This window comes from Crocodylus siamensis, chromosome 1 (assembly GCF_052110815.1).
Source record: "Crocodylus siamensis isolate JL-2025a chromosome 1, ASM5211081v1, whole genome shotgun sequence".
In the NCBI taxonomy this organism is placed as follows: domain Eukaryota; kingdom Metazoa; phylum Chordata; order Crocodylia; family Crocodylidae; genus Crocodylus; species Crocodylus siamensis.
This window is the reverse complement of record NC_143395.1, coordinates 299,347,051-299,374,187: the sequence shown is the minus strand read 5'-3', so window position 1 is coordinate 299,374,187 and position 27,137 is coordinate 299,347,051. Positions and strand designations below refer to the sequence as shown.

General features: G+C 41.4%; 1 protein-coding gene across 1 annotated transcript; it reads right to left on the bottom strand.

The window, feature by feature from the left end:
• Positions 1–207: 207 nt before the first annotated feature.
• IL18RAP (interleukin 18 receptor accessory protein) lies at positions 208–26,887 on the bottom strand. The gene is made up of 11 exons (XM_090020740.1): positions 26,833–26,887; positions 20,454–20,576; positions 18,793–19,060; positions 18,516–18,690; positions 17,407–17,581; positions 16,852–16,920; positions 16,446–16,569; positions 10,966–11,120; positions 8,362–8,499; positions 6,442–6,612; positions 208–3,460 (listed from the first exon to the last, which is right to left on the bottom strand). The coding sequence occupies exons 1-11, from the start codon at positions 26,870–26,872 to the stop codon at positions 3,090–3,092; spliced, it is 1,809 nt and encodes a 602-aa protein (XP_089876866.1). The 5' UTR covers positions 26,873–26,887; the 3' UTR covers positions 208–3,089.
• Between the last annotated feature and the right edge of the window lie 250 nt (positions 26,888–27,137).

Genomic DNA, 27,137 nt, shown 5'->3' with positions numbered 1-27,137 from the left:
GCTCCTTGGTAGCTCCAATATCTGACTTACTTGTACTGACTCACTTGATACTTTATTTCATATGTAAATCAATGTATCATTCAAAAGTTACTTTAGAGACATCTAGTGGAGAATCACAAAAATTACATATTGTTCAGTTAAATTTTGTTGTTTCTCATAGCTCCATAAAACATACTCCTGGTGTGTATAGAAATTGCTTTTTCGCCGTTTAAAACATTTTATTGCCAGGACTTAACAGAAGTTCACAGCTTTACAGCACTTTAAAAATAGGTACAACACTTTAAATTAACCCTTGTTAAATGGAACTCATTGTGGTACCTTCTGCATTTTAATTTTTTTTTTTTTTACACATACCAGTGTAACACTTATTGGATCCAATCTTGGTATATTTCTTTCTTTCAGAAACAGGACATTCACCTTCACTGTTCAGTTATAAAAAGAAAAGTGTCCTGCTGTACCCTCTTCTGTTTCTTTCTTTGATACTTACTAAGATCCTGGTGCTGCCACCTGCATTCACATTAAGTAGTACTTTACTGAATGCTAATCTTGTTGGTTTTGAAGGGCACCTCAAGGAATAACACACTGATCAATCCAAAGAAAGTGAGGAGCTTACATAAATATAAATAATATAGTTGTACATTGATCATTTCCCCATGCATTCACTTATCAAACCTCATGAAACTCTGATTAAACATTAAATTCTTATAAAAAACAGGAAAGTGATGGATGCTTTGATGGGTATGTTTGTATAAAGATTAGAAGGTTTTTTCAATATGGGTAATATGGCTGAATGTATGAGTAACTGCATAACATGAAATGGCCTCTGTTACGAAGGCATTCATTGGTCCTTTCTTGCCTTAAATAAATGAATGTAGCCCAGCTGTATAAATGGTATGTAATTGATTGATTAGTTAGGTAGGATTCTTGCATACTTTTATTGAATTATTAGGCATTCCATGAAATTAGGTATTTTTCAGTATATCTTAATTGGGGAAAGGCAACACAATAAATCTAGAGAGAACTGCTCTTGGTAAATATTTGAAGGCTATTAGAATAGAATTATCAAGCTACTACCTGTGAAGATGTGGAACCTCCAGCCTAGCTGCACAGCTATTTGGCCAAAACTAGGAGACCAGAGAGCAAAGGGATACTAAATGTTTTCTGGAGAAAAAGGAAGGGATCAGTTGTGCCTAAACTGTGTATTGGTGGAACAGATTGACATGGAATAGGGAACAGGCCTCACTGGTGTATCTGAGGTATTTGGGAGTGCAGTATTATTTGGCTATTGCGCAGCCAGTGTCTTATGTAGATATACCCTGAGAGTAGGGAATCATGTGATTATATACCAAAGGAGCATCTGTTTGAGACCTATGACTGGAAATTCTTGTGCTTGAGGAAGCCAGGAGTGGTCAGAAATAAGATAAGTCTCCAAACTGTAACAAAAGGGTCTTTTGTATATGGCCTTATCGGCACTATGCAACTGATTGACTGTATATTGGCTGCTGCCCACCAATAGTACCTATCAAGTTCGGGGGACTGGTGAACAGGGGAATCAATTCAATATGATATGTATGTGTCCACATAAGTAAAATATTTTACACTTGTTAGAACTTTCTTTCCCTCACTCAAAGAATGATCGGGCTGCCTGGGTTCAGATACCATAAAATAGTGTTCCAGCTGGTCTCTGCTCTTGTTCAGTGTATAAAGGGAAATGTCAGTGAGGTGGTACAAGCTCCAGTATTTTCAGTAAGATGTTAATACCCAATTCCATATTACTATCTAATTTGACCCAGTTGGTGCTGTAAAAAATTTGTGGGTAAGTCCAGATATGCGAGCACATGTTTCCTGAGGGACAAATAGCTTTTGCCGCTGCTACTTGTCCCTGGGGAATGCCTGTGCATGCATACTCTGGCACACAGCAAGTTGCCCTGGATGAAGTAGGGGGCACCTGGGCTGGCCCCAGCAGTATTACCAGGTCCTGGGGACCTCCCAGGACTCCAGCAGTGGCAACCCGAGTGTGGCTCTGGCCAGCCAGGCTCTGATTTCAGGCAGCACATACTGCACCACCCTGCTTTTTTTCCAGCACGGATTTATTTGGCATGAGGATTGCCTCCCCCACCCCCACCGCAAATCAGCAGTGAGGGAATGCCTGCACATGTGATGTGTAGCACTGCAGACGAGTCTGCAGTGCTGCATACTGCACATGTTCGCTGATCTGGACGTGCCCCATGTCTGACTCCCTTTTCAAAATCCTAGATTCACCCATGGGTGATTCTACGGATAGGAAGACTCCAGGAAATTCTCCTTACTGAGTTTTCAACAAACAGTTGTATGTGGATCAGAGATTGGGATTCTCCCTATCTGTAGAATGGGAGAAGCTTATTCCTGAGTGCTGAGGATTTCCTAGAATATTTTCTAGCTGCTTCCCCCAACCTACAAGTTTTCCCTCCCTTTATCTGAACTAAGCTTCAGTAAGCTTGTCTTCATTCAAGTCCAGGTGTTACCCAGTCTATTTGGGAAATGTTAAACCTTTCAAATATGCTCAGCATTTGTCCATTCATACTCCAATTAAGTCAACAGGAGTTTGGCCATTGACTTTTAATACAACAGAGCTAGGCAAATGCTGAGTATACTTCAAGAGATCCCATCTCTACGGATTTACTTTTAGCTTCTTCCACATAAAGAAAGCCCAAACGTCAGTGCAAATTACCTCTAAATCAAGATCTGGCTTTCTGAGGACATCATGGAGTGCTAGCTCCTCTAGCATACTGTTTTACTTCATGTTTGTACAGCATTTAACAACATGGTGGGAGTTCACCCCCTGTAGGATTTATGGACATGAGCTTAAAACAAATAAATATTATATATCTGAATATATATACATTAAAGACAAGTCCATATCACAGCTGTGTTAAGTGCCATACATTTTCACTAATGGCTTTTTGCCTGTCTCATCATTAGAGTTCTTTTCACTTTATTTTGTAGTGATTTATCAATGAGTCAGATGACAACCACATCTTATATTAGTGGTCTGCTGATATAAGAAGTTCTTCTAAATCTGCTGGCTTTCTTCAGTGGTATTTACACTATTAATAATCCATGCTGAATAACCTCTGGAGGAAACCTTTAGTTTGTTTTTTCCCCAACCCTTCAGTATTTTTCACCGGCATATAATATTGTATATTTTTCCAGAATTTTTTGTTTGGAGTATTCCAGTTAGAAGGCTTCCAGGTAATCACTGGTAAAATCCGAAGAGCTTTCTTCACCACTGGAGGTAAATAATCTGGCTCTTGGAAAGCCTGGAACTTAATTAAAACAAGTTTTATTGTGCTATCTTCTAAGGCACAGCTCACAGCTGCCTGCAGTTCAAAAATGCTTGGTCCATTGACATAGCTGGGGCTCAAAATAATTATAGCTCGTCTGCTTTGTTTAATAGCAGTTACAACATCATCAGTATAAGCTGAAAAAAAGAAGAAGTAGGGATTAGAAATGTATTACTTATCCAATCGGCTCTTTATGCATTTTCAAAAACCAAATATAAACTTAGAGGAATCATATTAACAATGTTGGAAATGCATCCAGCATTTGAGCACAACTCAGCAGCTGTTAAACAGTACACAGGTGAACCCCTTAATTCAAGGCAAGAAAAGAAGAAGACACATGAAATCACAGGAGAATTTAAGAAGTCATTGTTTAAGCACATTTGGCAGTGTCACCTGAGCTAGTATCCTGACTTTTGTGACAGATACTCCAGATTCTTTAATAGATACAGATTGGAAGTGACTAGAGTTGAACAAAGTTTTCTGTTCTGTTCTTTTGGAAAGAATAGTTTTTTTCATTAAAAGGTTCATATTACTTAAATTAATAATCAGGAAAATGAGCCAAAACTTTTTTGTGGAGCTAAGTCAGGTGTTTTGGTTGAGTCAGCTCAAAATTAATCTGAGTCTGCCTGAGCTGTCAGATTTCCCCATGGATTTCTACTTTAGGTGACTTGTCCTCCCCTATTTTCTCCCATGAATTTTGGAAAGTTTGAAAATATATTACCTTTGAAAATTGGCAGAACCAACTATACGGACATTTGGAAAATTGTTGGGCAAATGCTTTATCTCTTTAATTTGTTTACAAATTGAAATTATGTAGCGTATCTTCAGAGATATTTATTATGGGCCAAAGAGATCAATGGAGTTGTGTCAATCTATGCCAATATTAAGTTTGGTCAAAATTTCTGAGCTTATTTTGTTTGACTTCCTTTTTTGAGCAGAAGGCTGAACAGATCATTGCCTGATACAGATTATCGTGTCCATTTGCATTGTGCAATAACAAAAGCATAAACAAAAGAAGCTATCAAGAAAGAGGTTCAATATTGAGCATTTAAAAGTGATCATCTCCAACCTCCTTGATGATCTTCATGCCATTAACCAGTAGGAGAGCCTCAAGAAAGATACTGGCATGCAAAGAATTCCTAGGCTTCTCCAATAAAGAAACATCAAGACTAGTTTGATGAGAATGATAGGGAAATTCAAGCGCTCAGTGACAAATCAGGGGAGCCTTCAAAATATGGCAGCACGACATGAACTCCAAACAGAAGCAAGACAGTTATAACCACAGTAAAGCCAGAGGAAAATTCAAAAGTGAAAGAACAAGTAGTGGGAGGACAAAGCAAAAGAGATTCGAAAATTTGCCATGCTCTGTGGAGATTCTTCAGCATAACCAAAGCCACCTGTGGCCCAAGCACACAAGAAGACCTCTCTCTAAGATCCAAGGATGGAATAACACTCTTTAAAGACAGCTCCATCATCAAGACATAGTGGGAAGAGCAATTGCAAGAGCTCCTGAACTGGGATTCTTAGGTCGAAGACAACATTACTGAAGCCATTCCACAACACCCCATTAGGACTACCTTGCAAATCCACCAGTTTATCAAGAGGCCTTAGAAGCCATTCAGTACATGAAAATAACAAAGTGTGTAGTCCTGATGGAATACCAGCTGAAATTTATAAGCAAGGTGAGAGAGCTTCTCTTCACAAACTGCATTGTTATTTGGAAAACCTGGTAATGCAGACAGATTCCCAATGTCCTGACAGATGCCAAAAATCATTAAAATATTCAAGGAAGGAGATAGAATATATTGTAGATATTATTGTGGTATTGTACCCATAGCTGGGTAAATCCTTGCCTGCTTTCTCCTCAATAGACTGACCTTCCTCACTGAGTAGATTCTACCCATATCCCCATGTGTTTTCAGGTCACTCAGGTACAGTAGATGTGATTTTTTAGCTGCAGAAGAAGTGCCACAAGCAACTCTGAAATCTTTACATGGCCTTCATTGACCTGATTAAGGTCTTTGATTCAATCAGAGAGCCGCTATCAAAGATAGAGCTTTATCAAAGATAAGATCTGGATGCCCGTTAAAATGTGCTGCCGTCAGACTCCTTCATGATGAAATGACAGAAACTGTCCTAAGCAATGCCTCGGATAATGGTTCATTATCAGACCTGGAGTCAAGCAAGGATGAAGGATTACACCAACACTCTTTTCCATCTGTATTATACCTATTTCACATCTCATTGCTGATAGGCATATTAAGTACAGAAAAGTAAAAACAGATTGAGTGTTACATTATTATAAATTATAACGTAAAGTTGTAAAAATAACATCAACATTAAATATTTCAAAATATTTTTGTGTTAGAATATATTGTTATGATTTTTGACTTTTTGTCACTTTGTAAAGGGGTGTGCAGAAGGAGCAACAGGCAGTACAGAGGTACAGAATTCCACCCCTCCTTTCTCTTGGTTCTCCCTTTGTTTCTCTCCATGCTCTGTGGCACATACCTTTCCTTCTCCAGCCATTGCTGCTGCTCTACCTGTCTGCCCTGGGAGAAGCCCCAGAGCTGCTCCTGCTTTTCTCCAGCTGGGCTGCATAGGGAGCTGGTTTTAGCATCACTGGTGGCAATGGACCCACTCTTGGCCTGGCAGGATTGGGCAAAGAGGAGGAACCCACCTGCTGACACCACTGTTGCTGTCCCAAGCCGAGCCTGGCTCCCCATGTGAGGTGGGCAGATTGGAGCAAGAGCAGCTCTGGAGTTCTCCACACCCCCAAAGCAGCCAGAGACAGTGACACTGACATGTGGGGAAGGGGAATAGAAATGGGAGGGCATGAAGGGAAGGAGGGGCAAAATTCTTACCTGATTGGGGGAATTAAAAGTCCCTGGCTGCTGCTGCTTCACCATGGTCTGAAAGGGAGTGGTGGGGGGAGGAGGAGCAGGGGTTGAGACCATGCCACAGAATCCCCTCTGGATCCACCCCATATGAGCTGAAACTCCATAATCAAATCACACAATACACAGTATCATTGAATCCTTGATGAATATGTTTTTTTGAAAATTAAAACCATTTGGAGGATTCTTATCACATTTTCACCAGTTAGGCAGGAACTTACCTCCTCCTGGAAGAATATCTCTTTCAAGGAGACACAGTTTATATCCATGTTTCTTCTCTAACACCTCTGGAAGAACATCCAGGGCAAATTGTTCCTCATTGACAAAACTGGAATAACTTTCAAAGGAGTTCATTTTCGCATACGACACAAAAGCATCAAACTCTTTGTGATCTACAATTAAATTTAAATGATTTTTTTTAAAACCCTGTAGCTAATCTTATCTGGCTAATGTATTTCTAAAGTACCAACAATTTCAGTTAATGCTAAATTACCATTATACACAGTTTGTAGCTTATTCAACTGAATGTGCAAAATGAGTGCAAGATACAAAATTCAGGCCTGGATCTAAGCATTGTTTCAAAGCTTCAGGGCCACCCAGTTTTTTTATGCAGGTTCTTTCCCATTAAAGAATGACATATGACCTGTGGATTTCAAATCCAGACACCACCTTTCCCAGGGCTTTGAGAAAGTTCTAGGAGCCTAGGTGGCATCCATTTTAGCTGTATGCATATATATTTAAGAAATTAACAGATATTTCCATTTTAAAGCTGAGCCATTTTTGTAAAAAGTTGAACAGGGTAAAGATTACATGTGGTCAGGTGGGTCATGGGACAACTGGAGAGAGCTGTGAAAAGACTACATAAACTAGTGCTCAGAACAGTAATACTTACTGTGCGTTCAGTCCTGAAAGATGTTGACTTCACAAAAGTCTTTGGAATCTCTCATATATTGAAAGTTAAGCATGTTTAAGATCTTTGCTGAACTGGACAAGAGTGCTCAATACATTGCAGGTTTGAGCACTGTGTAAGAGGTAATGATTTTGTAATCATCTGCCCTGGGCAATGAGTATCTAGTGGAATCTTGGATGAGCCTAACGCTCAGTAAGTACTAATGGAAACGTATGTGTGCAACTACAGTTTGTACAACTTCATCCAGACTTAGCCTATTCAGACAAGCAAGCTCCAGAAAGTGTTCAAGCATACAAATTTAGGCTCACAGATATGGAGGTTGACTTGGGGCTCATTTAAAACTTTTACATCTTGTTTTCTTAAAAAGGAAAGGAATTGTTTTACTACAGTTATTTCCCCAGTTTGGCAGGCCTGTTACACAATCACAAGTAATTTGTAATGGTTGTTATTATTGCTAGAAAAGTATCTTTGAGAAGATACCTTCAGGGCACTCCACCCCAATATACCAAATTATATTTTAGGCTTTGTGAAGCTAAACTATCATTTACTATATATCTTCACAAGACTTAAAACTGCACAGACTTTACTTGGCCAAAGCCTCTTATCATTACTGCAATAAAAATATTAAACAATAGAATTAAAACTGATCATACTGATTTATGATCAACACATTCTGCTTATTTTTTAAGATGACTTTTTAAAGATTTCCTGCAAGTACCCTTCTAGGTTGATTTGCCGAGTAACCAAAAGGAACACATCACCACCTTTTGGAGAAACTGTTTTAATTAGATAAGAAAAGAAATTAGAATCTACAAAACCTGACCCAGCTCTGCACACACATGCATTTCTAGTCCTCAGGTTTTATCACAGACTAAGACTGAAAATTATTATAGGATACTCTTATTAAATAACCAACGACACTTCACCGCTGTCACTGAACAATACTGAGAAATCTATCTCCTACTCTTCCATGGTTGAATTAGGGCTGTTGTGGCAAGATGTCAGTCATTTAATATGCATTTCCCTTATATTTTCCAGCTTTTCTAAAATCCTGATCCAACACTTACTGGAATCGGGAGCTAATAGGAAGCCCCACATTGCCTTTACAGGCATCTGGATCAGGCCCACAGACAGCAGATGATTTAAAGCATAAAACTGCTAGCCAGCATTTCAGATGGCACTAGAAAAAATGAAATAAAATAACATCATACCCTGGTTCTGTTTTTCTTACCTCCTATAGTTTCATCCTTGACCAGGTAATTTCGGTACATCAGGACTATTTCAATCCAATGCAGATAAATAAAAGCACTGCTCACAAGGAGTCCAAGTAACATTGAAATCAGACCAGATAAGATGTATAAGAAATGCACTGAAAAAATAAATTTAATACTATCAAAATTCAAGATTTCCAAAATATTGACATTTGCAAGAAATGCTAACACTAGACATGGGACTGAGGTCCCTGGCACACTTTATATTTCTGGCATGATTAACATGTTAATCGTACCATAAATGCAACATGCCACATGCCCATCTAATTTATGGACCCATAAAATGGCAAACCGGACACAAAGAGAAGTCTGGAATGGGATCCAAGTTCATATCTGAACACTGCGACTTAAGCTGCCTCTAGAAGTCATGTAAGTACATAGAACTGTACGAAAGACAGGGCTGATTTGCACCGTATAGACTACCTAACTTCAGACTAGCACAGCTAACTACCTCCCTCTGAGTATGTAGAATTCCCATGCAGAAGGACATCTAGTGTCTCCCTACTTACGTAAAAAGCAGATCCATCATAGAATCACAGAAAATTAGGGTTGGAAGGGACCTCAGGAGGTCATCTAATCTAACTCCCTGCTCAAAGCAGGACCAGCCCCAACTAGATCATCCCAGCCAAGGCTTCGTCTAGCCAAGTTATAGAAACATCGAAGGATGGAGATTCGACGATCTCTCTGGGTAGCCTGTTTCAGTGCTTCACTACCCTCCCCGTACAAAAGTTCTTTCTAATACCTAACCTAAACTTCCCTTGGTGTAACTTGAGATTATTACTCCTTGTTTTGTCACCTGCCACCACTGAGGACAGTTGAGCTCCATTCTCTTTGGAAACACCCTTCACGTAGTCGAAGGTTGCCCCCTTCAGTCTTCTCTTCTCCAGACTAAATAAGCTCAGTCTCTCAGCTTCTCTTCACTGGTCATGTGCCCAAGCCCCCTCACCATTTTGTTGTCATCTGCTGGATTCTCTGTAATTTGTCTACATCCTTTGTGTAGTGGGGGACTAGGCACAATACTCCAGTGTACTCCAGTTCTGATGCAGCCCAGTATGCCATTAGCCTTCTTTGCAACAAGGGCACAATGTTGACATATATTTTATTTTCCACTGTAACCCTCAGGTCCTTTTCTACTTAGCTAGTCGGTCCTCAGCCTGTGCCAGTGCAGACCGGTATAATGCAAACAATTTTAGCATTCATGAAAAACAATCTACAGGCATTTAGTAGCCTTGAAAACTGTCTGATTAACAGCTCCAAAAGTTGTCCACCAAACAGGTACTATAAAGCACAGGGAAAGAATCTGCAAATTTTATACACTTCTCCACCAATGTGTTTTCAGTGAGAATAAGAGGAAGCCCTTTTCGGAATGTGAGGATAGGTTCACTCTCATATTTGTTCAGTCTTTGACCTCTGCTGAAATTACCAGAAGTCTGCCAGTTTCACACCAATTATGATCAACTGTCTGAGCTAGACACACTAAGAATAAGAAAAGTGTACTAAAAATCCTGAATCTTGAATAATGCTGTTATGTTTAAGGGAACACAGTACTTTCAACCGCTTATAAATCCCTCTGCTACTTACAAGAACCACACCTCTCTACCCACAGTTATCCCTCCTCCCTCCCACCCTTCCCTTCTTCTTCCACTTAGTCTCCTGCAGTCCTCAAGACACTCCATTTCTTCAGAGGGGAGACTTATTGGTAAGAACCTATTAAACTCGGAAATAAGCTGTGCAGCAGCTCCTTTAATCTTGCAGGTCCCCCCATGTACCCCACTCCTCCACAGAGCTGACTGGCTGAGGGGCTGCACTGGTCTTGCTGTTTGTTGCTGACTGGCCAGGAGGCAAAACCAGCATCATATTGAAAACTGGTTTTTGCTACCCTGCCAATCAGGACTGAGCAGGCAGGGTCCCTCCGCCAATCAGCAGTGGGGGAGGCATGGGGAAACCTGCAAGATTAAAGGGGTGGCTGCACAGCCCATTTCTGCCGTGAATTTAGTAGGTCCTTATTTATTTGTATGAAACACCCTCCTAACTTTTGGTCCACATCTCCATGAAACGGGAACGTGCAGTTTGTGCTGGTGAACCTGCTTGCCATGCTGCCTATTTGCAGCCTGGCAGGTGCTGGGAAATCCCAGTATCTAAAAAAAAACATGGCAGAAAGAAGTGGGGCAGTGCACATGGCTGCAGTGTGCACCATCAGAAACTGGAGCCTGGCCAACCAGAGCCAAGATCTGGGTGCTGGCCAGGCTCCATGCACCCATATCACTGCCGCTGATGCCCAGGACACCAGGTAAAGCTGCTGAGGCCAGCCCAGTTGCTGGCCCCAGCCTCCCCAACCCAGAGCAATTTGTTCACACCAAGGTGCACATGCAAGGGCACGCATGGGGACAACTAGCAGTAATACAATTGTGTACCACTGCTAGTTGTCCCTTGGGAAACACACATTCCTGTTAGTGGGGATATGTCCTTAGAAGCATTTTTTCCACTCAGCTTTAAGGAACCCCTGAGACTGACTGAAAGGTAAATAGAAGTGTTGATAAGGAGAAATGAGGAGAAAAATTTACCTTTTTCCTTTCTTTTTAGCTTGATCACTCCTGTAGACTTTCCCACAGAATTCTGAGCAATACATGTGAAGTTGCTGTTGAGGTCCCTTTCAGTTACTTCCCTCAGCTTGGCTATATGAATAACTGTTTCTCCCACTAATTCATTTTTCTGATCCCTAAACAGGAAAATAATAATAATTCATAGAAGCCCTTGATTAGACCAATTAAGAGGTGGCAATGTTTTCTGCATTCGTATGAAATGCCTCATATGAAACTTCCATCTGAGGTCATGATGATGATGTTACATTCTCATGTTAAGATACTTATGTTAAGAAAAAGCACTACTGATTAGGCAAAATATCCAGTTGACTTGTACTCATGTTTATGCACATCCTTATGAACCTACCTAAACTGAAGGGACTGTGTTCTTTTGTTTTATGAGACCTTTATAAGATGTGAAGTTAGCAAAAGCCTCAGTAGGTACAGGTGCCAAACCAGGAAATGTTTTTCTGGTCTTATGATGATCTCCATAAAAACCAATATAATGCCAGTAAGCAGACTGATTTTTTTCATGCTGAAGATTTCAACTGGTACACTGGAGATAGCCATAAGGGAAATGTGAGATGGGTGTATCTACACAGCACAATAGTGTGCTGTGAAGAGATGTCTGAACTACTCCATTCAGAGTACTCTGTTTATCTTGGGAAATGAAAGCTTTATGGCATAATACCTGTATAATAAGGTGCTCCACTTGAGCCAGTATACCTTGTTTTTCAGAAGGGCTAGTAAAGTTGGATAAGAAGCGACAGTTAGACAGAGAGGGTGGAACTGGATGGAGGAACAGATTAAGAATGGGAGGGAATAAGCAGATAATATATATGTGAAGGCATCCGGGACACTAACCAGGGGTAGTCCAGAGGGCCAAACTGGGAATACATGGGCCAGGAGTCGTGGAATGGGACAAGAACATTGAGAAGAAGAAACTAGGACAGCGTAATCAAAGGTAATGAAACCAGAACAAGATAAGTGATAGAAATGAGATGCAACTCAGAGACACATTAGAGCAGGGGTGGGCAAAGACTGGCCCATCCTCCATTTCTCTGCAGCCCCTGCTCATGTCACTGCAGCCAGTTTCCATGGAGGCCCCAGGACTGGGGCTGGGTCAAGGTTTCAATGGAGACCAGCCCCAGCAGCACTGGCTGAGCACGTGGCTGAGCAGGGAGCTGCTCCAGGACCAGGACCTTTCAGCAGTGACAGCATGGCCTGGAGTCAGGGCAGAACGGCAATCCACTGCCTGCATGCCCTGGGCAGGGCCAAATCAATGCATAGGCAAATTAGGCACGTGCCTAGGGTCTTAAGTGAAGAAAGGGCCCAGTTGTGCTTATTTTACATATTATAATTATTAAGTGAAACGAGTAATATAAATTACATATTAAGTAGGAGCCCATGAATTTGTTTGCCTAGGGCCCACTAAAGGATTAGTTTGGCCCTGTCCCCAGGGAGGAGCATGTAGGCAGCAGATCATGGCTCTGACCTGCCTCCAGATCATGCTGCCACTGCCGCAAGATCCCACCCCCAGCCCCAGAGCAGTTCCCTGACTGCCTGCGTGCCCTGCCAGTGCTGCTGGGGCCAGTCTCCATGGAAGCCCTGGCCCCACACTGTCACGTCCCTGCCACTGCTGAAGTCTCTATGAAAACCGGATGTAGTGATGCAGGCAGGGACTGCTGGGAAATGGAGCCTGGCAACCAGCTGAATCCACCATTTTGCCCACCCTTGCATTAGAGGATGGGACATGAATAATTAATCTGGGGGAAAACAGATAGACAAGGCTGGGGAACTGTTCCCTCCAAGAGCCTGTATTTCTGAGTCTCACCACACCACAGCTGGAAGTAAATAGCTCTGAATTCTACTGTAAAAGATATCCAATCCATCTCCAGTTCTGGCTGTCAGAGAATGGCACCCCACTATTGCTATCCATTATGCTTGTAACTCAAATGACTGAGCTGCAAGCAGTAGATCATAAGATTCCAACCCTGCTGATGAACATATCAGCACCAATACAATGCTATGTAATAGTGTTTTTTTGATCATTTCATTTTTCTAAAATCCTGTGAAATTACACATTAAATCCACTTTAAAACAACAACATTGTTAATACTGTTGCAAAGTCAAGCAGTAAAAAATTAGGAAATGCCTGAATTAAGGTTGTCTTTTCAACCTAAAATGAAGGCTACTTAATAATGTGTAATATCACACATAAAGGGTCCATTTTAAGAATTTGATACCATCAAGGTCCAAAGGACCTGGTCTTTATTCAATGCACAGAATAGATTGTCATGGCTATTAGTCAAGGTTGTGTAGAATGTCACCTTCACCACATTCGTTGTACAAACTAGAAGATGTAGACACACATGAGACAGGGAATTTAAGGAGAAGAAAAGGACCTCATGGAAGAGGCATTTAAAAACTACTGCATAAGGCAGGGAAAACATAATATGTGATCATATAATTATCCAGACATCTCATGGGAAGAGCACTCAGCTAGATCTGAACCCGAATGGTCATTTAGCTTCCTCACTTGCACTGAGGAGCTCTATTTGACTCCAGAAGTATATGGGCCAACCAGGGAAAAGGCACTCCTGGATTTGGTTTTGGACAAAGAGGATGATCTAGTGGATAACCTGAGGACTGAGGGTAAACTAGGTGACAGTGACCATGAGATGATCACTTTCACCATCCATTATTTTAGGAAAGCTGACTTCTACAGGCTTAGGAGATTGATGGATAAGGCCCTGTGGGACCATGATCCGATGGAGCACACAGGAGGTTCATTCCTGTTCATAAGAAAGGTAGCAAAAGGGCTCAGAGACCCTCCTGGCTCAATAGAGAGGTCATGGAGATCTTGAAAACAAAAGGAGAAAGCCTATAAGAGATGAAAGCTGGGAATTACCCCCAAGAAGGAGTACACAGGAATGGCCTGCACCTGTAGGGTGCAGATTAGAAAAGCAAAGGCAAAAACCAAATACAAACTCAACAGGAATCAAAGGCAATAAAAAGTCCTTCTTTAGATACTTTGGAAGCAGAAAAAAGGGGGGTGGGAAATGTAGGACCCTTACTAAACCCGATCGATCAGCTGACAACTGACACTCAAGAGAAAACCAAACTCCTAAATAAATACTTCACATCGGTATTCCACCAGACCAAGGATTTTAACTTGCCTGACAGGAAGCAGGATGGACAAGGTAGGGATGATCACCCACCTACAATCAGCAAAGACTCTATGAGGGAATATCTAGAGAGGCTGGATATTTACAATTCAGCAGGACCAACTGACCTACACCCAATAGTGCTTAAAGAACTGGCTAAGTCATTGCACAACTGATGGCAAAGCTATTTGAAAACTCATGGCAATCCAGTGAGGTCCCAGAAGACTGGAAGAGGGTCAGTGTGGTCTCTATCTTCAAGAAATGAAGGAAGGAGAACTCAGGGAATTATAGGCCAATTAGTCTGATCTCAAACCCTGGAAAAATCCTGGAAAAATTTATCAAAGAATCCATCGGCGATAGGCTAACAGAAGGCAGTATTCTAAAAGACAGCCAACATGGCTGTGTTAGAGGCAGGTCATGCCCAACCAGCCTCATCTTCTTCTACCATCAGGTATCTCACCACCTGGATAAGGGAGATGGGGTCAACATCATATACTTGGATTTCATAAAGGCCTTTGACTTGGTCTCCCACAATGTCCTCATGGTTAAATTGAGAAAGTGCGGCCTCAACAGCTTAATGGTCTGGTGGCTGGGAAACTGGCTTTGAGCTTGAACCCAGAGAGTGTTAATAGACGGAACCAAGTCAACATTGTAAAAGGTGACCAGTGGTGTCCCCCAAGGCTCAGTATTCAGACCAATGCTTTTCAACATTTTCATCAATGATTTGGATACAGGTGTGGAAAGCATATGGGCGAAGTTCACGGAAAATACCAAGTTTTAGGGGAGTACAGTCATGCTGGAAGACAGGCTGAGGATACAGGCTGACCTGGACAGGCTTGTAAAGTAAGTGGATCTAAACCTAATGATGTTTAACACCAAGAAATGTAAAGTGCTCCACCTGGGGAGAAATAATCCACTAGCCAGCAGCACAAATGAAAGAGACCTGGGCGTCATGATCAACTGGAAAATGGACATGAGCCACCAATGTAATGCTACAGTCAGCAAAACAAACAACACCCTAGCATGCATCAACTGATGCATCACAAGCAAGACTAAGGATGTCATCCTCCTGCTCTACTCAGCATTGGTAAGGTGGCAGCTGAAGAACTGTGTCCAGTTCTGGATGCCACATCTCAGGAGGGATGTTGAGAAGCTGGAAAGAGTCCAAAGGAGGGCCATATGAACGATTAGAGGTCTGGAGAATAGACCGCATGAGGAGAGGCTGAAGGACATGTGACTGTCCAGCCTGGAAAAGAGAAGACTCGGGGGGGACTTGGTGGCAGCCTTTAAGTAAATAAGTGGTGAACATCTGTTCACCAAGGCACCCCAGGGGAAGACTAAAAAGAATAATGGCCATAAACTGATAGCAGATGACTTCAAATTAGACATAAGGAAAAACTTTACAGTTTGTGTGTCCAGAGTCTGGAACAGACTCCCTCCAGAGGTGGTACAGTCACCTCCCCTGGACAACTGTATGCACACCTTGCTAGAGTCATCTGACGTCAGCAGTCTTTCCTGCCTTAGATCGGGAGGATGGACCTGATGATCTTGCGAGGTCCCTTCCAGCCCCTAACTTCTATGACTCTATGAATTAAAGATGAGATCATACTGCACAGGAATTAAGGTTGCATAGGCAATATTAATTCTGCCTTTTCATGTGACTTTGCAACCTTAGGGTGCATCTACACATGCCACTTTAGTGATGTTGTTATGGTGCTGTGATTTAGGAAGTACTTTTGGAAGTACTAAATCACAGCACTGTAATAGCCGATACTATATCGTACATGCAGCACATGGTTATTTTTAGCAGCTACTTCACCATAGCAGTGCACTATATCAGAGCGAGCACATTGCTACAGCAATGTAGCTGCTTGTTACGTATAGATGCCTACAAATACTACATCACCATAGTGTGTTGTTATGGCAATGTAGCATCATGTGTAGATGCACCCTTAATGTTCTTTTAATATAGACACACACCCATATCTATACATATATGTAATACAGCATGAATACACATAGATATGTTAGAAAGTAAAGAAATGTGTGTGAATTTATGTATGTACCTTGCACATGTATACATGACTGTGTGCATCTTATACACCCACACATTAATGTGTAATATGTGTATGCAAGTATAAAAATCTTCAGTGCTAGTCAATAGAATTTTCTTAAAGTAACTGATATTTGTTAGTGCTCTTCCATTGTCTTCAGATGAGAACATATTAGAAGTAGCAGTTATGGAAGATTTTTGTCATTTATTTACACTTTATTCAAGGCATTTTATTTGTTCACCTTATTTGCTTCTGTTCAAGTTCCTCACTTTTTCCTTCTTGGCTGTGTCTGCTCCATGTTATCATAGGTATGAAGTCTCTTTCATAGCCAAATTGGACTTTGCATTCCATTTCAAATGGTTTTCCTGGATTAAAAAAAAAACACAAAAAATGACATGCAGAGAAGTCTCTATTAACCTGAAATGGAATAAGGACTGTAATACAAAGAAGTGTCTATTTTCCCCACTGATGACAATAAAGGAATGTACTACCAATAAGATATTTGAGTTTATTGATTTGTGATCTATATAAAACAGTGGAAACCATGGGAACAAAATGCATTTATCATACAACGTATCGATATGCCATTCAAATCTTTTGGGCCAGAAAGACAACCACAACACCACCAACAACAAAATCCATCATACCAAGTTCTACTTCAAGGATCTTCACACCCTTGGGAGACAATATGTTTGGTGCATAGATGGTATTTGGTGCTGCAAAATGAAGGAATAATAAATTGTAATGATGATTATTGCTACATTATATGAAATGAAAAGATCTTAGTTTATGGCAAATCCAAGAGGAATTCTGATCTTGTATTCATTATTCTAGATTACAGCACAGTAGTATGGTGTATATTATCACTGAACACTGAAGGCTTTTCCAAAGGCCATCAATATTAACAGCTAATCAAAACGATGGCCTGTCTGAACATTCTTAGCCTATCCCAAATGTTTCTCAAATATTTCTTCAGACAGTGAGGCAAATTGCTAACAGCAATTGTGGAGGGGATAAGGCTTGGTCACAAAAGTAAGTTACAGTAGAGGACAACACACGAGAGGGTGAGTGATAGCTAGATTTTCAGCATGAAAATGTAAGTAAAAGTCAAACATTCTGGGAAAGAAAAGATGATCTAACTTACTGACAAAAATAAATGTGCATTCAGATATTTTATTATTTTGAGTTGATGTATTACTCACCAATGACATTCACTTTAACTACTGTTCTCACTGTCCATCTGGTATTATTGACAAATAACATGTAATCACATACATACACACCAGCATCTTTGTCATAGATGGTAAGCAAGTTGATTTTATCACCCTTAAGTTTTAGACTTAGTCTAAATGTCTTCTCTGTTAGTAATTTTCCATTCTAAAGAAAAAACAAAGAAAAAGTAATATTATTTATATATACATGAAGTCTCTTTCATAGCCAAGTAGGACTTTACATTCCATTTCAACCAGTTTTCCTGGATTAAAGATACATAAAAAAAATTTCAATTAACCTGAAATGGAATAAGGACCATGATACAAAGTAGTATATATATTAATAGGCTTTTTCCCTTCTGCTATCCATTAAATTATTTTTTTTCACTTCAGTATTGCAATCTGGTGCTCTGCTTTCTGCTCCCTATCCTATCTGCTGATGTCCTCCTTGTTCTCCTCCCCAAATGCTGTGTGCTAGACACAGAGGCTGCCCATGCCACTTGTGGCATGTGTGCCACAGGTTGGCCACCCCTCTGGGAGGCCATTTTACCGTGAAACATTTTACCTCGACTATTTCACAGGTACTTGAATTGGAACAATGGACTTGTGCATCTGGACATGTGTGGACATTTTTTAATAGATGTCAATCTTTCATTCATTTTTTAATAGATGTCAGTCTTTCATTAAACAAAAAAAACTTTTCAAAGCAAAATTCACTGTTACATTTTTTCTTACATATGAAGTTTTTCTATTTTAGAAAAAAAATATTTCTATAAACCCCAAATAAATTAGTCTCAAAATATTTGTTGCATGGGACACTTTAGATTTGTTTGTTTCTATTCTGCTTTGGTATGGGGCCAAAAAAAGAAAATCTAAATCATAATATTTCTGGTGAAATGGAAAATCTAGTTCCTACTCAACTCATAATTATAACTCATTAAAATATAGGAAAATCAAAATTCTGTCTTCAGATTGTTAAGTGTAATTACTATTGGCTATAGCAGAAGTTGTGAGCAAATGTATGTAAATCCAGAATTCAGCCTAGAATTGTAACTGCACTGGTTCTGTTCTGAATGTGCTTAGAAGGAAGCATCTGTTACCTTGAACCATGTCACCTGTGATCTGTTTAAATGACTGTAACATTTTAGCCCAGGACAAGAAATTGAATCCCCCTTTCCAGTGATGAGAGACAGTGTATTTGTCCCATAATCCAAACACCTTGCCTGACTCTTTGCTTCAACCTCTATGATAATTTTGAAACATGAGACTTCTTCCCTGCATAGCACAGAAAAAAAGAAAGAAAAACAAGTTAAAATATTCAAGATATCATACCAGAAGAGCATTTTAGAAATCAATGAAAAATTCATTGTGGTATACCTTATCTTACAAAAATATATTCCTGAGTCATTATTTCGTATTGGTTTGAACCAAAGTGCATTCCCTTCTTGAGTGGGATTAGTGCTTTCCTTTCCAATAACCTCCAGCAGTTCTCCTTTTTGTTGCCGGAACCATACAACTTTCTTTTTATATAAAAGTGAGTTGTTGAAAATGTGGGTGTAGCTTTGAAATGGTACAGGGCATTGTAAGACCATTTCCTTATTATTAATTGCACGGTAATGCTTTTCAAATTCTTTGTGAAGACATCCTGAAAGGAAGGATAACAAAAATATCAGAGTAATCCAACAAGGACACAGGAAAACTTCATTAAGGAGAAAAAGAGTTGTGAATATTCCATAATGAAATTTTATCTTTTTAACAATAAAACTAGATTGGCACAGGTCTACTAAAGATAATTCTAGTGTCACCAGATGAGGAGTTGCTTTAAACACAGCTTAACAGCTTGCAACTCTTTGGATTTTATCTGCACATTTATTTCAAAGTCACAGCACTATGACAGAGGTTGTCCTTTCTTCTGCTTCATGAGCATGAACTGTGGATGGATTTACTCAAAGCATCTTTACCATTATTCACCCCATCTAAGAGGCATTCAGGAGGATTACTTGTTTCTATTCAATGACTATCTAATGTAAAACATGCAAACCATCCTGGCAGCAGGAATTGAAACGAAGAATTCCCTCTCCCCAAGGAAAGTGTCCTTATCATTGGCTACAATCACATTTCCCCTTGGTCTCTCACTCTGCATTCTTACGTGTGTTCAGTGGCCCAACTTCAACAGGAGGAGTTGAGGCTGCTCTTACCCAACCTGGTGTAAGTTACTTTCTTGAGAAGTAAGAAACATTGATTTGAGTCTGCTCAGCCTAAGAAGGGGATAGAACCCTGATCTCTGACTACCTGGGCACATGTTATAACCACTAGGCAATTGTGCAAACAATAAGTGCTACCACAACCAGTCAGGGTTTTTAGTTGAATGATGCTAGTTGGAATTACCTGTGCACTCTTAGAATGTATAACAGGTCAGATCTGTCTGGGATCTTCACCACCCCACAAGACAGGTGCCTCAGTGAGCAAACTAGCTCACTTCTGAATGTGCTCAGAATCTGAAAGTGTAGGTACTTAGGGCAGTGTTTCCCAACCAGTGTTCTGCGGCACAAAAGTGTGCCATCAGAAATGAACAGGTATGCCATGAAATTTTATTATGGCAATGAGCTGCAATAGGTATGAGGATGGAGAATGCCTTAACACAAGGGTGGGCAAAATGCGGCCCGTGGGCCAGATGTGGCCAACCAGGCCATTCTATCCAGCCCACGGGACTCCTAAAAAATTTAGAAAATGAATATTTATCTGCCCCTGACTGCCTGTCATGCCACCCTCGATGGCTTGCCAGCCCTCCGCCTGAAATAATTGCCTGCCCCTGCCTTAAAAAAATATTAAGTGTGCCTTGGGCTGGACAAGGTTAGGAAACATTGACTTGGGGAACTGTTGAGGCCCAAACAGAGGCACTAAATCAACTTAGGCACCTATGGAGTTTTGGGCCTGTTGAAGCAGATCCTGTCTGAATTATTCTTTGGACCTTTGACACCTAATTTCCACATAAACCCTGTTTAGAGCCTTACAGCAGAAAGCCTACAGTCCCTTACCCAACAGGCTGAACTCAGCTTTGCTGATCAATAAAAGCAGGATCCAGCAAAAAGTAAGCATTGGTTTCTTTTCGGACTTCGGTTGATAATCAGAGAGGTTCTGCATAAATAGCATCTTCTTTGCTGTAGAAAAGAAAAATCACTCATTTGCTTTGAACAATAATCCACATTAGACTAAACTAGGAAGTAATTGTTTTAGACAGGGCTGGATTATAACAGGGTGGGGCCCTTAACTAGGGGTTCTCAAACTTTCCATGCCGTGACCCAGCAAACTGCAGACCGGAAGCAGCCGTGGCCAGCAAACTGCAGAGTCCCGTTGCCAGAATTTCAGGCAGAACACAGGTAAACTTACTTCCACCCCACCGGTGCGAGGGTGGGCCAAACCTCAACCACAGCTTCTGCAGGTCCTGCAGGAGGAGTTGTGGCCTCTCCGCCTGGCTCTGTAGGGCTGCGGTTTGCCAGTCCACAGTCACTTCTGGTCCAGCAGCCAATGCTTAGAGGCCCCTCTTAGTGTGAGGCCCTACGCTATAGCTTGTGCCTAAATCCGGCACTGGTTTTAAATTACTATTCCAAACACAAAACTGCAATAATAAAAATTCTGGGCTGTTTCACCGAGACAGCTCTTTTTTAGAAGTTGAAACTTGTAATGGGTTTCTAAAACATATCACTGTACACAACTAGGAAGTGGAAAATATATACAAAAACTTAATTTAAACACACCCTACATAGAAATAAAGATGGAGAGTCAGTTTTACAAATGCATCACTTCTGTAGCTGCATGCTTAGTTCAAGCAGACAAGATCTCCTGACGAAATCCCCATTATGAATCCAGCACTGATTAAACCATTGGGGTGCATCCACACATGAACAGCACAAATTTGTGCCACGGATTTTTGCAACACCATGTGTGCCTGAACATGCACTTTGGTGTGGAGCAAGTTGTGCCACCTGGGGCAAACTGACCCTGCCCAGCTCCTCCCAGATCTGCAGCCAGGGGGAGTTGGAGGCTGGGGCCAGCACCTGTATAAATAGCTGCTCTGACAAGCAACTCAGAGCTACTTGCTCTCAGGAGCTTCTGGGAGAGCAGCCTCTGGGAGGAACCTGGCCATGCCCCTTCCTAGCCCAGGCTGCTGCTGCAAGCTTGGTCTCAGGAGCTTCTGTGGAGAAGATGGCCAGACCCCTTACTGCCTCTGGCTATTACTAGCTGTTAGCTTATTCTCAAAGCTTTTGGGGGTAAACTGGCCACACCCCTTCCTGCCTTGGGCTGCTGCTGTTGCTGCCTGCCCTCCACGGGGGGGAGGGTCTTCTGCTGCATGCCACACGCTGCTGCCCTCCCCACCCCTTGTGGCATCTCAGACTGCTTTGAGGTGCTGCAACAGGCATGTGCATGCTCGTCTGGACACGTCTAAAAAGGTTCTCAACCTTTTTAGAATTAAGGTACCCCTCTCTAGATGCAAGGCATCCCTCAGACAATGCCAACTAAGTTTTCACTCATTTTTTGACCACAGAAAAGTAATAGAGCAAGTTTTCTGTTGCAAAAGAACTCAGAAAGACCTTAACAGCTCAGAATGTTTTTAACACTATGGATTCCTATTTGAAAATCACTGGATTTAAAAACAAGTTACTTTGTTTTCCTTTTCTTGTGAATGCTGTTTATTGAGTGAATCCCATTTGCATACTTAACCATGCTGACATTTCATGGCACCCAGTGGCACCCTTGAGAGGATCTAGTTGAGAATCACTGAATTAGTCATCCACGGCTTGGTCTTTAGCTGATGCAACTCAATGTTCCACTAAAATTATACCCACATACATTAACCTGTGATCTGACTCTCTGATTACAAGTTCTTTGGGTTATCACCCATTGCCACATGAGAGGAACTGTTAGAAAGGTTCAACGGCCTACTTACATAAGCCATAGCCTGTTTTCCTTCAGCTTCCTTCCCAGCTACTGCTATGCATTCTCCATGTGCACCAAATGCCAAAAAAGGTAAGAGAGCCACTTGCTGACATGTTTCCAGGGTCTACAAAGCACTGTTCTCAAGTTCTTAGTTTTCTGTTATGGTTCCATGCTTCAAATGATGACAATGCCAAATGATGTTTCGGAGGGTATTTGGGTTATGCAGAACAAGAGCAAATGGGCAGGTCATGTTTTTATTGCGGTAATCCTCGGCATGTTCAGATGTAGTGGAGACATGACCTTACAGAACTGCTTTGCTATCAGTGAATTCTACAAGTGCATAAATTCCATTTCCGTATTTCCATCTTCCTTACATTTCCTGGGTTTGCATCTAAACCAGCTATTTGACTGCATTTAAACCACCTATCTAGATGAGCAGTAAAGTGACATTCAGTGTCTAAATTAATGTTTGTTTCTTTCTAGGCTCCCCCTGGACCAGTTCCAAGAAGAGGAGTTATCTGAACCAAAATAGAAATCTAGGTTTGCAGCAGCAACATAGTAAAAAGCACATTAAAGCAAGTTGGCAGTATGCCCAAGAGTCTCCCAATCCTTGCTGCTATAATTCTATTAGTCTCACTAGATGTCCAACATGACATTCAGCATAATTCTTATTTACTTTTTTCATTAGCATTTATTTATATAGGCTGCTTGGACATGAAAAAAAAGAAATACGATGCTTTACTTCAGCTTAGCACACCCCCGCACTAAGTGCAGCACATGCCCAGAAGAGGCATTTGACCCAGCTCACTCAACATCTGTACAGATCAGGAGGGGCTTTGGGCGATTTTTTCTAATAGCTGATTGACTTAGCCTTAGATAAAAGTGCCAAAAAAACCCACTGAACCATGAGAGCTATACAGATGCTGGAGAACTGGGTTGAACTAACACGCTTCCTCTTTCAGTAAGATGCTGTTTTGTTTTGTTTTCCACATCTGTCAGTGGCCATGGTGGCTATCTGTAGGGACCTACCTAAATTGTGGCAAAACACAGGGTTTTTCATGGCCCACCTGTGGTGCACAGAGCTCATTTCACAGGCCACTCAGCACCAACTGGCAGAAGCTTGGGGCGGGGCGGGGCAGGGGGGTCATCTATCTTGATTGCTAGCTGCCCTTCATAAGGCCCTGCCCGTCAGGGGGCAGGACGGATGAGGGGGCAGCCACAACCTTGATTGCTGACTGCCCTGTGTGCCATCCCACCCTTTGGCGCCGATTGGCAGAGAGGCCCCAGGAGGGAGGGAGGAGGAGGCAGCAGCCATCTGCTTGTCTGCTGCCCTTCACACTGCCCTGCCAGCTGCCACCTTCCCCTATGGCAACAAGGACCATTGGCACCCACTGGAAAGCCAGCATTTTATTTTTATTGTTTTTTTATTGTTGATTTTGCAGACTATCCTGGATTTTGTGGTTTCTGTGAAATCTGCGAAACCATGAATTAAGTAGGTCCCTAGCTATCTGGGTGTTGGTTGGGCAGGCTGTAAATGCACTATTCATGATCTCAGTAAAGACAGGTCAGATACCATGAGCCTTCACTCAGTTAAGCTTCCATGACCTTTTTGCTATGTTAACTCTTCTTAACCCAATCAACTGACCACTAAGTGACATTACACTTGCAAAACTGCATAACAGACACTGACTGAGCCTGGAAAAATAAGTCCAATAGGTGAACCTTTGATCTGAGGGTTCATCATGCAAACCACTCACACAAAAAGGCAGAAGTACAGCACCTGGTTTTTTTACACCAGTATGAACTTTACTCACACTTTGCACTTTCAGGCAACTATTTAATGTTCAATGGAGCATTTGAGTCAAAAAAACACAAATTGAATATAGACCAATATATCCTTGAATCATCTATTCTTAGTGTTAAAAGTAATTTTTTCCCTTCTCTCTTTCCGCACCATCTTTGATACTAACTTGGCTCCAGTTCAACTGCTTCATTTTGTATGGATTTCAGGAGTTACCATGAAGCTGCCAGGACAGGGGCCATCTGCTAGACTGAATAACACGACAGGACTACCTATCACCAATGGAGAAAAGACCTCCAGAAGGCAAGGCAACTATGGCAGAAGATGCAATGAAACAGAAGTTCGATAGTACTTATGTCAGAACTTCATTTAAAAGACACTTCATTATGTATTTGTCATTGCTACGTCAACAGTACTTTTCTGTATTTTTTGTTAAGTTGAGGGCAGCCTTTTTTATTTCTCTTTGTAATGTCACATACCCACATGCATTCCCAAACACCAACAAACACTTTTACCAACTGTCTAGTAACTCAACGAGATTCACTCCTTCTACCAGGTTTCACCAGCTACATTACAAAACCCTCCCCTTCTTCCCAAAGGTCCTGCTTGTGTTTGAGAGGGGATTTTCTCTAACATTATTCTAGAGAGGATGATGTCCCTTTCTGATGTTCAAAGAAAGCAGTGAGGGAAGAATCATAAATTCTATATAACGTTTGCTCAAAGCCAGCGTTAGCAGTGTTGGGATGAGACTGGGAAATTTTTTGCAAAGCCTCTATGCCACCAAAAATCACAACATATAATTTTCATCATGATCATACCATAGACCCAATTTGGTGTTGGAAAGCAGAAGAAAGCTACATCTCAAATTGAATAAACTAATATTGCTTGAAAAGTGTGCATGTTGAGAAAGGATTGCAGTCTCCCTCATGCAAATATAGCAACCAGCTGTTTGTTCCTTTTCTACTTATTAGTTTTAGTTATTTACCATATTTATTCAAATCCAAGACAAGGTTTTATCCCATTTAACATGGTGGTGGGGGGAGAAAGAGCCTCATCTTGGACTTGAGTAAAAGCAGGGGGCAGGAGGCTGCTGCAACTCCAACTTCAGCCCCAACCTCAGCATGGAGACAAAACTGGAGCCTCAGCCACTGCCCTCCTGCAGGAACTGCTCCCCTCCCACCTCCCCACTACCTTCGTTCCCTGCTGCTGCCTACTCTCCAGTTCTGGCCCTGGCCCTGGCCCCATTATGGCTCAAGGCATGGAGCACATGCTAGCTCCAGCTTCTACCTGGCCATGCTGCAGTGGCCGGCTCTAGCTCTGGCTCCAATCCAAACCTGGGGCCAGGGCTGGAGCTGCTGTCATCACAACTGCTGCTGTGTGGCCAGGTGAGGACCAGAAGTAGCATATGCTCTGTGCCCTGGTCCAGGGAAGTAAGCAGTAGGGTGGACAGGCAGTGGTGTGGAGGGTGCAAAGGCAGAGGTGGTAGCAGGGGGAAAACGGCAGTAGCAGGGGAGAAGTTGGAGAGAAGAGAGGGTGAAGGGCAGGATGCACAGGCAGTGAGGGTGGCAAGTACTGGAGTTGGGGGACAGGCAACAGAGGGAAGGGCAGGGGGCATGCCTCTTGACTCTCCTGCTACCTGCTCCCCTATCGCTGCTTGTCTGCTGCAGTGTTAGGGAACAAACTTAAGTCTGACACTCCAATAATTAGATTCTAGACATCGAGATTTTAAAACAAATTTTCCATGCATGGACTCTAATTACTGAAGGATCAGCTTACATTTAAAGTCATCTTAGAATTTGGTAAGTCCAGTATATTTCAAGGCCTTCTTCACAAGGAAAAGGAGAATAGACTATTTTTAAATAAAAATTGAGCTTTTACCCATTACCCTCCTGTACTGATTACTGGAACCAGGAAGTAAAGATTTTTTGAGACTCAGAATCTGATTACTCTTATTGTTTTGGTTGGTTTTATATTATTGTTATAATATAAATATTAATAAATATTATAATTACAAAAAATCAGATGATTCAGCTTCAGTCTCACTGGTTAGATGCTACTTTCCAAGGATCATGGACTACATAAGTAGACCGAGCAAGGTAAACATCTAAATAAACAAAGCGGGACATGGCAAGAGTGATACATACAACTTAAAATAGCCCTGAAAATATAAGATGCCTCCAGATGAAAACTCTTCTGAAAATAATCCCATAACACCATCTCTTGAATGAGAATTTGGAGAGGAGAATGAACCAAAACAAAACAGTCCTATCATTTGCGTAGTATAGGAGACAGCTTGATGGAACTTATTTAGGGTTGACTGAAAAAAATATAGATTTTGAAAATTCTTTAGCAAGAAAAGGAACAAGTTTCTTGGGAATGTATCCCCATTTTTAAATCAAGTCTAAATGTATAGCCCCTCTGTGAAACTGTGAGCTTTGCCAAATGAGGTCAGATGCCACTGGAAATCAGTAGCCAGGGGGGTAGTGTGCATGCTACCTGTTCTCCCTAGGTTCTTTCACCTACAGTGTACAAGTCTCACTCCCAAACTGCTAGCCTCAATACAAGCAGAATTCAGAAAACTGTAGCCAGAAAGACTAACAGGCAGCTAGGGGGTTAGGATATTTCTAATGTTGCTTCTATATTTTTTAAACAGTAGGAAACACAGCCTTAAGAGCTACCTGTTTTGATGTGGGGTTTGCCACTGCGTGGCAGGAACATGCATATATGAAAGTATGCCCTACGGAGACACAAGATATTCAGAAGACAAAATAAATTTTCCATTTTTTTTTTTTTTAATCAACCCTTCCTTTTAAGATCAGCATATCCTTCTTTAACAGATCTCCTGGAGAGGGACATATTTCTCTAGAATACTTTACTGGCAAGAAACCCTGTTAGTCAGGTTTCCCAAAAGTTCAAAGGAATACCTAGTATCATCCCTGTATTTACTATCATTTCAAATACAAATGAGTTCTATGGAAGCTAC